Source organism: Artibeus jamaicensis, unplaced genomic scaffold, assembly GCF_021234435.1.
Source record: "Artibeus jamaicensis isolate MK-2021 breed Jamaican fruit bat unplaced genomic scaffold, CSHL_Jam_final contig_1132, whole genome shotgun sequence".
In the NCBI taxonomy this organism is placed as follows: Eukaryota; Metazoa; Chordata; class Mammalia; order Chiroptera; family Phyllostomidae; genus Artibeus; species Artibeus jamaicensis.
Genome location: NW_026521221.1, coordinates 9,693,009 through 9,703,358, shown reverse-complemented (window position 1 = coordinate 9,703,358; position 10,350 = coordinate 9,693,009). Strand labels below are relative to the sequence as shown.

The following is a 10,350-nucleotide window of genomic DNA, read 5'->3' as shown; positions in this document are numbered from 1 at the left end:
TCTGAATGTAAAATGCTCTTCTAAACTGATCCTTCACATAGGTTCATTGAGGGCTGTGAGGTATGGTAGGGTGGGGGCCACTTAAATTCAGTTATACTCCAACGTGTAAATTTCCCACAGTAAAATACCATATACATTGCACTTACAATGATAAAACTGCAAAAAAAGACATCTTTATTGCAATAAATTAATCCAGTAGACAGGTCTAAGAAAGCACAAATCAGTTGGTTAGAGCAATAAGAGCCTCTACCACGTTGCCCATGTGTTCCCTCAAGCTCCGTTCTGCTGCTGCTCTTGAAATCTCCATCTCTGTCATCTGCAGGAAAAGGATCAATTATGTTTGTTACCTAAGCCTCTTCTCTGACATTAATGTGCCACCAAAACATGCTAACTCTATTTGTTTCAGGAAAAAACCTAAATTAGGCAAAGTAACCTCCCCTACCCATTTACTAGTTAGGCATCAATACTCACTATGAGCTCCAGATCTTCCTTCTTGATGGTGACTTTTGCCAGTTCCTTCTCCCTAAAAATACTCAGGTACATTAGTCCTCATTCTCTGCCTCCCATGAAGGATCATTCCCAATTGGGCCTTACATATAAATGACTCTTGATAAACACTGTTGAGTGAAAATACAAAATGACTCCCACCCTCTCAACATAACATCCCCACCCTCTCCCCTGGAGTCTTTAAGCAGGCAGTAGGTGTTGCCAGGAGGCCTTTCCTTCTCCCAACAAAGTTGTAAACCTTAGACCTACAGGAACTGGTAACAGAGCTGAAGAACGATACAAGGTGTTCAATACAAAGGGTTAATCACCACTTTCATTTTTGCTGGGGTGAAAAGCGACTGGTAGGGCTGGCTGTATGCAGAGGACTTACCGCTCTTGCTTGGCTTTCTGCTCCCGGGAACGTCTGTCTCCAATCACGGACATGGCCTATGGGAAAGACATCTAGTTACTGCTCTGCTACCCACAGGTCCTAATATAAAAAGCCATTAACAATCAAGGCTGGTGTGTATTCAATGATGAGTTTATCAATAACCAAGTCCAATTTAATTCAATTCTGTACTCCTGAGGCCCACTTTAAACCCAATCTCCAGCAAGCTCCTTCCGTAAGTCACGAGTCCCAGTGATGGTTTGGCTTCCCTCTTGCCTCCTCCCACCATCAGGATCGGGATCGAGACCCCATCCTGAAGCGGGGCTTCCAGTTACAGCCTCGGAGCCCCCTCTGCTCTCAGCCCAGTTAGACAGGCTCCCGGCCAACCTCACCGTCTCCAGATTGGAACTTTGGATCTCCTTCTCTTCCGCATAGTCGGTGACTCTCTCCAGGTCTGCTGCACCACTGTCATGCTTTCGTGGCTTTTCAGGAGGCCGCTCCGGACCACTGGTCTCGGTCTCCAACTCCAACTCCACGTCTCCCTCAGTCGCCATATCACCCAACCCTGCAGCAGCACAGGCCCGCCCCGCCCACGACTTCCGATAATGCGCCAACTACCCGCCCTGCGACTTCCGACTTCCGGTAATGCGCCACAACATCCGCCGGAAGAGGAGGAGACGGGCTGTACCTGGGCCACACCTTCACTAAGGTTCTGGTTCCAGAAACTTCAGCAAGGAAGGAGGTTCGCCTGTCACTTCTTTTCGGGCTGTACAGTGGTTTGTTTGGTTTTCTTTTTCAGCAAGGCCCATTCCCAGATCTAACCAGTCACTACTGGAGACCTTCCCAGCACACATCCTCCCCTCTTCTATACCTGGATCCCTCCCATCACCCTTCCCTCCCCCAACACACACCCATGTAATTCCGTCCAACCAGCATAAGCGATGTCTAATCCTAAACCAATTAAGAATGCTAATCCACAGGAGGCCACACGCACTACTCTCTAATCTGGGGAGAACGTCTGCATGGCCTAAGGGCCCTTATAAGAAAGCCCTTTCACAGCGATATTTGCATTTACTACAGCCCTTACTACAGCCCGGAAGTCTGTTCTTTTCCTGAAGTTCCTTCCAACTCTGCCCTAGATTGGGTGACCCGCCCCAGCATAGCGGCAGTCCAATGGGCTGAAAACAAGAGATCTATTTTTTCATCTACCTTCCACCTGGTAGACCTGGGCCTAATCGCTGGGACAGAGATGGTGGGTACAAAGGCCATTGCAGGCCCCAGCACCTCTCTTCACCTAACACAGCAACACAGTGAAGTCTGCAGTGTCATAGTGAAACCTCCCTTTTATCAGGTGAGAGGGTACTTGGGCAGAGGCTTGAAAGCTCCTTAGCGGACAGCTATCTGAAAAAGTGTAAGGGAATGATGGTTGAAGCTGGGGTGGAAAACCCATGGGAGCCAATAAAGATAAGCCTTCCTTCCCCTTCAGAGGCCCTTCTGCTTCTATGCTTCTAAGACTACTGATCATTAAACCTCTCCTCCCAACTTCCCAGTACCATATGTTTAGATCCAGGGGAAGGTTAGAGGCCAAGTGTGACTTAGGCTTTTAGGAAGGTCTGCTTGAGCCAGCAGGTAAACTCTTATGATGGAAACTCTATTTGATGTCAGTGGGTGGCAATCCTAAATAGCTTGGAAGGGGAAGGGGAAATTTTGGAATTCAGCCTCATGGTTTAAATTCAGACATGCATTATTATAACCCTTTCCTCAGCAAATCTCTGCCTTGCTTCCCTGCATCTGGTATACCCACAGGTGTCCTGCTGTAGGCCTGTTTCCTGTACCTGCTGCTGTCATTCTAGGTGGCCTCATCTCACAGAGTCCTCTTATAGCCGCCTGTTCTACATCCTCCTCCATGTAGGGGCCTCAGCAGTCTGCTGCCTCCTGTTGTCAAGAACTGTAGTGGAGAGTGTCTGGGGTAAAGCACATGGGGTAAGTGTGAGGAGATTGGCTTGCACTGACTAGACATAGACTGGGGACAGGAACAAATGAGTGAATAATACCCATGAGAAGTAGGTACCTCTCTATGCATGATAACTTGCCCTCCCTTCCAGATCCAGATGCCCTCTGGGTTGTGTGCCCATCTGTTTGGCTACTCTCACTGCCCAGTGCTCAGTGGCTCTGGGGCTGTGTACCGAGTTTGTGCAGGAACTGCCACCTTCCACCTGCTGCAGGCTGTGCTGCTGGTCCACCTCCACTCCCCTACCAGCCTGCGGGCACAGCTGCATAATAGGTTTGTGTGTACTCTTTGGGTGGGGAGATGGTAGGGAGGGAAGTAGATATAACCTTAAAGGAAATTCCAAGATGAAATAATAGCACTGTAAAGACAGAAAACAGGTTTAAGTCCCTGCTTCTGATGTACCTGCTGGGTGACCATGAGCCACACATTTATCCTCTTTTTGAACTTCTACTTTCTAAAATGCAGGTTAACAGTGGAGCTAGGGGCAAACCCATGTCAATGGTACAAACACTGTATCAAGGGTAAAATGCTGTCCCAGTGTTACTTAGGTATCTAGGAGTTATAATTTGGAATAAACTGTAACAGGCCTGTTTCCAGCCCCTCTCCCACAGAACTGGTTCCTCCTTTCTTATGCTTAGTTGTTTCTTCTCCCTTTCCTATAGTTTTGCTTTTTCCCTTACCTTCCTCCGTAAGTACTTTCCACTCTCCTTTGCCCTTTCTTCTGAGTCTGGTTTTCTTTTCCTGCTAACCAGCTTCTGGCTCCTCAAACTACTGTTCCTGCTAGGTCTCTGTGCTGTAACCTTCTGCATCCCTGATGAGCATCTCTTCCCAGGTATCTTCCACCTAACATCCTGATCAATAGGCTAAAAGATTTTCTAAGAAAAATAAAGGGTAGCCCTGGCCAAATGGCTCAGTTGGAACGTCATCCCATACACCAAAGGGTTGCAGGTTCAATCCTGTTAGGGTATGTACCAAAGGCAACTGATCTGTTTCTCTCCCCCCACCCTCTCTAAAAATCAGTAAAACATATCCTTGGTTGAGAATTTTAAAATAATAACAATAAAAAAGAAAAAGAAGGTAGAAATAGAACTAGTAGTAATAATATAATGAGCTACATTTTCCCATTGGTGCCCCACTTGCAGTTTGGCATTACATTGGCATTTGTGGAGGCTTTACATTCATCCTGCTGCAGCTGGTGCTTATCACAGCCTTTGCCCATTCCTGGAATAAGAACTGGTAAGGAGCACATAACCCTAAACACTCTTCCTGGGAATGTTGTCTGTAATTAGTAGACCCAGTGGGCTTGGGTCACTGGTCTCCTAACTTCCCACTAAGCAGTTATTAAAAAAGCTCAGGGATCTGGTAACTCTGTGGACCAGGTGGGATGGGTAGTCATAACCAGTCTTCTGGGAGAGGAATAGTTTGTTGGTAAAGGGTAAACAAAAAAGGTTGGAGCCCCAAGCCATTGCCCACCTCCACCCTTAGGCAAACGGGTGCATCCCAAGACTGCTGCTGGTTCCTAGCCATGCTGCTGACCACCCTAGGATTCTACAGCATGGCAGGTGTGGCAGCTGTGTTCCTGTTCCACTACTACACGCACCCAGCTGGCTGCCTGCTCAACAAGATACTGCTTAGTCTGCACCTTTGTTTCTGTGGCCTCCTCTCCTTCCTCTCCATTGCTCCTTGCATCCGCCTCAGTGGGTATCATCCCAGATGCCTTGCCTTACAACATCCCAGATTTTGGGGACTTTAGTACAGCAAATTTCATTAGTTTCCCTAATCTCTGCTTCCCCCAAAGGGTGAAGAGACAAGTGTGGGTGGGGGTAGGAGAGGAGGAAATTACTACCCTGTAGACAAAGCAATGATCTGCATTCTTATCAGAGCAACCTGGCTCTGGCCTTCTACAAGCCTCTATCATCAGCTGTTACATCATGTACCTGACCTTCTCTGCACTGTCCAGCCGACCTCCAGAGAGTGGTAAGAACAGGACCTGGACTCCCCGTGCTAAAACATTTTTTTCTCCTGCCAAATACCTAGCTTGTTCTCACCACCTTTCTCTTCTCTTATCCCTTCTCAGTAATCCTTCAAGGAGAGAATCACACTCTGTGCCTGCCTGGCCCAAGTAAAATGGAATCCCATACACCAGATACTTCCCTGGCAGTGTTGAGTGCTGGCATCATGTATGCTTGTGTGCTTTTTGCTTGGTGCGTAAAAGTGTTAAGAAAAGAGGTATGAAAGAAGGACGTGGAGGGATGGTCAGGTTGTCTGGGACCATGTTTATTTAAACTTTAAAGCAAAACAAGAGGAAAGCTACCAATTAATAATTTCTAAGCATAGCATTTGTCAAGATGATTTGTATGAGAAGAGGGCACAGGGAATAATTTGAGCATAAAATACATAAATATCATAGGGCCCCTCATACGAAATTTCTAAATCTTTGGGGGGAAAGAGGTTCTGGGATCACAATACTCTCCTGAGTTACCTATATGGACCAGCTGGCAGTAGATGCCCTAAGGTAGTCCCTCCTGCTGTTTGAACCTGCTTGAGAACTTTTTTTTTCTCAGCAATGAGGCTTCCTACCTGGCTGAGGTATTTGGGCCCTTGTGGATCATCAAGGTTTACAGCTATGAGTTCCAGGTGAGAATGGAGAGCTCAATACCCCCAATTCCCCTCCCTCCTCACAGACAGACACACACACACACACCCTACCAATCTCTACCCAGAAAGCTCAGATTCTAGCTGCTATTACCTTTTATTGAGTACCCACAATGTGCTAGGCACTGTGCTACTTTACATACATAATCTCATTTAATGTAATCCTCACAACAACCCTGTGAGGTAGGTGTTTGCTCCACTTTACAAATGGAGAAATTGAGGCACAGATTAAACATCTTACCAAAATTCCCACAGCCAGTTATATGCTGGAGCTAGCATTTGAACCCAGGTGTGCCTCTACTTCTTACACCAAATTAACTTTTCAAAGAAAGGCAGTTTTCTATATTAATACCTTCACATTTTTTTCAAAGTCATTCCAAAACATGCCGCCTTTTGTTTTACAGAAGCCCTCACTCTGTTTCTGTTGCCCTGAAACAGTGGAGCCAGAGGAAGGTGAGTGTCAAGTAAGGATCCATAAGAAAGTGTAGATTTCTGCAGTGCCAAAGAGCCCTTCAGTGCCTTCACAAATGCTGGGGGGGGGGCCCATTTCAGGAGCCCCTCCCTCTCTTCAGGACAAAGGGAAGGAGCTGCCAGGCCAGATGACCAAGAGATCTCTCCAGTTCTTCCAATGCAAGCCCAGCACCTTTCCTACAGCTACTCTGCCTTTCACTTCGTCTTCTTCCTTGCATCCCTCTATGTCATGGTTACCCTAACCAACTGGTTCAGGTAGGATGGAGGTAGCCTGGGATACTTTCCTGAAATCCTAGCTATTTTAGGCAAAGAACAAGTCAAGGCCACTCCCAAAGGTCCCCAGGAGACACACATGGGTTTGCCATAATCTGGTGGGAAGGTAGGACAGGTCTAAATGCATATTTTCTAACCACGAACTTTGGTTTCACAGCTATGAAGGAGCAGAACTGGAAAAGACCTTCACCAAGGGTAGCTGGGCTACCTTCTGGGTCAAGATTGCCTCATGCTGGGCCTGTGCACTCCTCTATCTGGGGCTGCTACTAGCACCACTCTGTTGGCCCCCTACCCAGGACCCCAAGCCGCCTCCTATCTTTAGGCGACACTGCCATCGTATTAGTGTTGCCAGATAGTAAACATCCAGTCTAGGTTCTTTTAACAAAACTGGTTCCCTTGAGGCTGTGCTCCTAGTCTTGGTTCAGGGGAACTGTACAGCCCAGCAAATACCTCAAGGATATAATGGGCAGTTACCTTGTTTAGGCTGAAATCAAAATTATATCTGAATTGAAAAAAGTGGTTACCTATACCCTAATTCCCTGGGCAAGTATCTGACTCACTAGAGCTACCATTGTATCTTCACCCTAACTGAAGAGCCTGACTCCCAAGTTAGCAGCTCAGGGAACCACTGCTGACCCCAGCGGATAGTGTGACACCAGCCCTTTCCTGGCTCCCATGGTGGAGGGCAGGGGAAAAACAAAGAGGGACTGAAGACTAATTTGGCTCTGCCCTTGGAGATAAAAAGAAACAAGCAATTCAGCCCTGGGTACAGGGATATAAGAAGCCCAGAACAAACCAGGAAACAGGAAGAAAAGAACAGACACTACCTTAGGTTTTAATCCTATCTTAAGGTCAAAGTAAGTGGGAAGACAAAAACCACCTTCACTTCATGAGGAAGGAAAGAAGAGAATGTGAACACTTGAAAGCAGCTGACTGTAAGAAGTTAGTGAGCAGCAGGACTTTTGGGCACACTTTCAAGCACGCAAACAAACTGAGAAAGAATAAGGAAGAAGGGCATAAACTTGGGTCTTGGAGCCTTCCTCTTTAGGCCCTCAACTCCATCCTGGGATGGTGTTTAAGGTCTGAGTAATGGACAAAAATTACAGAAAAGACGTCCCTATGGTTCTTAAAAGAGTCTTCTACTGCATTCCCAGAGTACATGTCTGTTTGTTGTAGTATAATAAAGAACTTTTCTCTAGTTATTTCATTTAAGCTACATATCCACAACCTTTAAAATTTAAAGTTCTCTCCCCTGTTCATGGGAAAGGGCAGCCATTCCTCCATCCCCACCCCACCCCAAATCCCCAGTCAAACCAGGCGCTCAAGGAATTACAAAGCTACTTTTAATACTTTGGGGTGAGCCCCACAGGAATAAAAAACACTGGGAAGGGGTAACCTCCTCACCCCCAGGAGCGGCCCAGGGGGAGAGAGGCTACCTGAGGGGAAGGAAGCACAAAAGGGACCCGCTGCAGACTCAGGGCAATGGGAATGCCATCGGTGCTGGGACCTGTGAGCACTACAGGAGGAAACGCGAGCATGGTGGGACTGGCTCCAGGCACACAGGCGAAGGGCAAGAGGGTTGGACACGAAGCCACAAAGCTACTTGGGTTCCTCCTTCTTCTCGTTTGCCTTTTTCTGCTTCTGCTGCATGATCTCCGAGTCCCTGGGGGTAGAGATGATGGGGCACTGGGAGGTACCAGAGGGCAAAGGGGACAAGATGCACGGGGACAAGGGCACAAAGGATAAGATGGAAGTGGATGGGACAAAATTCAGTGTGTGGCTGCTGTATTCCCACCCTAGGAGAATAAAAAGAAGAGAGCTGAAGCTCAAAAAAGGCAGCCAGTCTCTATCTGGCTGTTGCCCAAGGGGTCAGAAGTTTGGCCACACACCACTAGTCTGTGCTGAGTACCACACCCAGCAACACGAGTGAAAAGGTTGGGAGAAGGGAAGAGAAATGAACAGCAAGGACAGGCAAAAGTACAGGGCTGTCAAAACCACTAATGCATTTGAAATGTGAAGCTCCCTGCCCTTGCCCTTAAGGTCAGACAACAGGGGCACTCAGGAATCAAACCTAGAGCAGGCACCCGCCCCAGTCCCTTACTGTAAAGCAGTGAGCTAACAATTTGTAGCATGGGGAAGAAATAAAACCCTAGAGGAAGCAAAGCACTCTGCCCCTCACGAGTAGTTCAGATATAAGCCTTGAGGTAGCTCTCTTTTCGGTACAACCCATGGTCTAACCCAAGTCTCACCCCTCCCTTTCCCTCCCCGCCCAGGGTCTACCTCTGCTTGCGGGCGGCAGCAGAAAGCCCGTCATCTCGGCGCTTTCCCTTAACCGAGTCGCTCTGCTTTTTCATATTCTTCTGGCGGGCGAGCTCGCGCTGGTTACCACCTGAAGAAAGAAAGCAAAAGGTGAGAAGCAGGGGCCTTTCCGGCTACACACCGACGACCCCTAACCTCACCCGGACACCAGTAAGGTCCTGACACCAGCCCATTTCGGGGCTTAGACTGATGGGGGGGAAGGGGCGGGGGTTGAAAGGGCCGAACTGCCTGCCACGTAGCACAGCAAATACAGGAGTGGAGGAAAAGCGGTCCCGAGAAGCTTGCTAGAGGCGTGTTTGTTTCGGGTAGGCGTGGGGGCCCAGACAGGTGGTAGTGTGTGCGAACGGTTTGGGTCTGTGGGGGATGGGCTAAAATGGGAGTAGGGGGCACTGGGCCTTTCACCTAATTGCAAGGGTTCTCCCCACATCATGGAAGGTCGGGGTGGCCCTTTGCCTGACCGGTGGGGCGGGGTGGCGTGAGGGGACGAATGTTTCTCAAGAAGTGGCGGTGGGCAAAGGGCCGATTTCCGGGCTTCGAGTGTGAGGGTCGCTAAAGAGCGCTCCCAGAAAAGACCTCGCTAGGAAGGCCAAAAGGAGGTCAATGCCAGGACTAGGCAGTCCTCTCTAGGGTGGACAGAGGAAAGAGGGCAAGAGGAGAAAGGTCTCAGTACTCACGGGTCATGGCGACGGCAGCGACTACGGCCTGCCTCCGTTGCGTCCCCTCGTTCACTCCGACGTTACGGGCTCCGCCCCTTTCTCTAAGCGTAAACGAAGTCGTTCTTTCCTCCCCGCCCTTTCGCGCCCGAGCCCCTGCTCCCATTGGGCAGAAAGGAACACGTGGGGGCGTTGGCCACGCTCGAGCTGGCCAGTGATGGGCGGAGGTTCACAAGCCTAGCGCGCTGGGTTGGGAAGCGCTGGGTGGGGCGGGGCTTCCAGAGCAAAGCTTTTGGTCCGGAGGGGTGAAAAAAAAAAAGTGGGCTGGATCACGTGGCAGGGCGGGGTGGAGGGGCGCGGCTGGCGATGTGGCGCTTCCGCGAGCTTGAACATGTGATCTGGAGGAGTGACCTCATGCGAGTTTGGTTTGGGATACTGACAAAGTATCAGAAAGGGACTACTGGGGGGCGGAGAGGGGCTCTCAAAAATGGCCCAGCCGGTTCTCTGTTATCAGTACTGTGGTTCTAAATTTGGCCGTGTTACTTAGGATACCACACCACCTTTTTAGATACTTGCGTGGACCACATGTGTAAATTATATGCAAACGCAACTTCAGAAACCCCCTTCCAACCACCTTGTCTCCGCAACCCAAACCCCTCTAATACAGAAATTCGCAGCCACAGCCCGTATGTCCTAAAACTTTGGTCCTGTGCATTCCACCACAGAAACTTTACATGTGAGGATACAACGGCTTTTGGAAGTACTGGAGGACCCGCAAAATCAGACTATAGTGTTGGATCCAGGACTAAGAGATGGGGAAATGCACATATGTCCTTTTCCCCACTGTACTGTCTCCACCAGCCACACCTGGTTTTTAATAGACAATTGAGTAAGTTTCCCACTGCACCCATTCTCATACTTAGCTCCATTAAATCTATCTACAAAACTCCCCAACAAGCCCTGAGGAATCCATTAGATAGAGAAGAAATGTTTAGGAAACATCACAGGAAAGAATTGGTTGTGAATTTTAACTTGCAATTCTCTACAATTAGTTCCCATAGCAGAACCCACTTGAGGCTGGAATTTCGGATTTG

At 48.7% G+C, this 10,350-nt stretch overlaps 3 protein-coding genes across 5 annotated transcripts; 1 reads left to right on the top strand and 2 right to left on the bottom strand.

Moving 5' to 3' along the window:
* Positions 1-151: 151 nt before the first annotated feature.
* Positions 152-1,485, bottom strand: HYPK (huntingtin interacting protein K). The gene is made up of 4 exons (XM_037151823.2): positions 1,267-1,485; positions 878-933; positions 472-523; positions 152-316 (listed from the first exon to the last, which is right to left on the bottom strand). Exons 1-4 carry the CDS (start codon positions 1,426-1,428, stop codon positions 221-223), a joined length of 366 nt encoding a protein of 121 aa, XP_037007718.1. The 5' UTR covers positions 1,429-1,485; the 3' UTR covers positions 152-220.
* A 65-nt stretch (positions 1,486-1,550) lies between these two features.
* Positions 1,551-7,570, top strand: SERINC4 (serine incorporator 4). Of its 2 annotated transcripts, XM_037151852.2 has the most exons (13): positions 1,551-1,616; positions 2,014-2,225; positions 2,681-2,857; positions 2,980-3,158; positions 3,638-3,717; positions 4,028-4,121; positions 4,371-4,582; positions 4,767-4,862; positions 4,963-5,089; positions 5,450-5,522; positions 5,945-5,993; positions 6,113-6,266; positions 6,442-7,570. In XM_037151852.2, exons 2-13 carry the CDS (start codon positions 2,124-2,126, stop codon positions 6,638-6,640), a joined length of 1,542 nt encoding a protein of 513 aa, XP_037007747.2. In that variant the 5' UTR covers positions 1,551-1,616; positions 2,014-2,123; the 3' UTR covers positions 6,641-7,570. The 2 variants fall into 2 exon arrangements, with proteins under 2 accessions (XP_037007747.2, XP_037007756.2); XM_037151861.2 differs by lacking the exons at positions 1,551-1,616; positions 2,014-2,225; positions 2,681-2,857; positions 2,980-3,158; positions 4,371-4,582 and having other exon boundaries at positions 3,700-3,717.
* Positions 7,571-7,610: 40 nt separating this feature from the next.
* On the bottom strand, positions 7,611-9,380 carry SERF2 (small EDRK-rich factor 2). 2 transcript variants are annotated; one of them, XM_037151843.2, is made up of 3 exons: positions 9,278-9,380; positions 8,565-8,673; positions 7,611-7,970 (listed from the first exon to the last, which is right to left on the bottom strand). In XM_037151843.2, the coding sequence occupies exons 1-3, from the start codon at positions 9,282-9,284 to the stop codon at positions 7,685-7,687; spliced, it is 402 nt and encodes a 133-aa protein (XP_037007738.1). In that variant the 5' UTR covers positions 9,285-9,380; the 3' UTR covers positions 7,611-7,684. The 2 variants fall into 2 exon arrangements, with proteins under 2 accessions (XP_037007738.1, XP_037007729.1); XM_037151834.2 differs by having other exon boundaries at positions 7,795-7,947; positions 9,278-9,379.
* Positions 9,381-10,350: the final 970 nt, after the last annotated feature.

Bases quoted from the DNA above. Each gene is read 5' to 3' on its own strand.
- SERF2 (XM_037151843.2), bottom strand. The intron at 7,971-8,564 runs GTAGACCCTGGG...GGTACCTCCCAG, and splicing joins GCTGCCGCCCGCAAGCAGAG to TGCCCCATCATCTCTACCCC.
- HYPK (XM_037151823.2), bottom strand. From the start codon at position 1,428: ATGGCGACTGAGGGAGACGTGGAGTTGGAGTTGGAGACCGAGACCAGT. The intron at 934-1,266 runs GTGAGGTTGGCC...TCTTTCCCATAG, and splicing joins AAAGTTCCAATCTGGAGACG to GCCATGTCCGTGATTGGAGA. The intron at 317-471 runs GTGAGTATTGAT...CTTTTCCTGCAG, and splicing joins AGGAAGATCTGGAGCTCATA to ATGACAGAGATGGAGATTTC.
- SERINC4 (XM_037151852.2), top strand. From the start codon at position 2,124: ATGGTGGGTACAAAGGCCATTGCAGGCCCCAGCACCTCTCTTCACCTA. The intron at 2,858-2,979 runs GTAAGTGTGAGG...CCTCCCTTCCAG, and splicing joins TCTGGGGTAAAGCACATGGG to ATCCAGATGCCCTCTGGGTT. The intron at 5,994-6,112 runs GTGAGTGTCAAG...CCCTCTCTTCAG, and splicing joins AACAGTGGAGCCAGAGGAAG to GACAAAGGGAAGGAGCTGCC.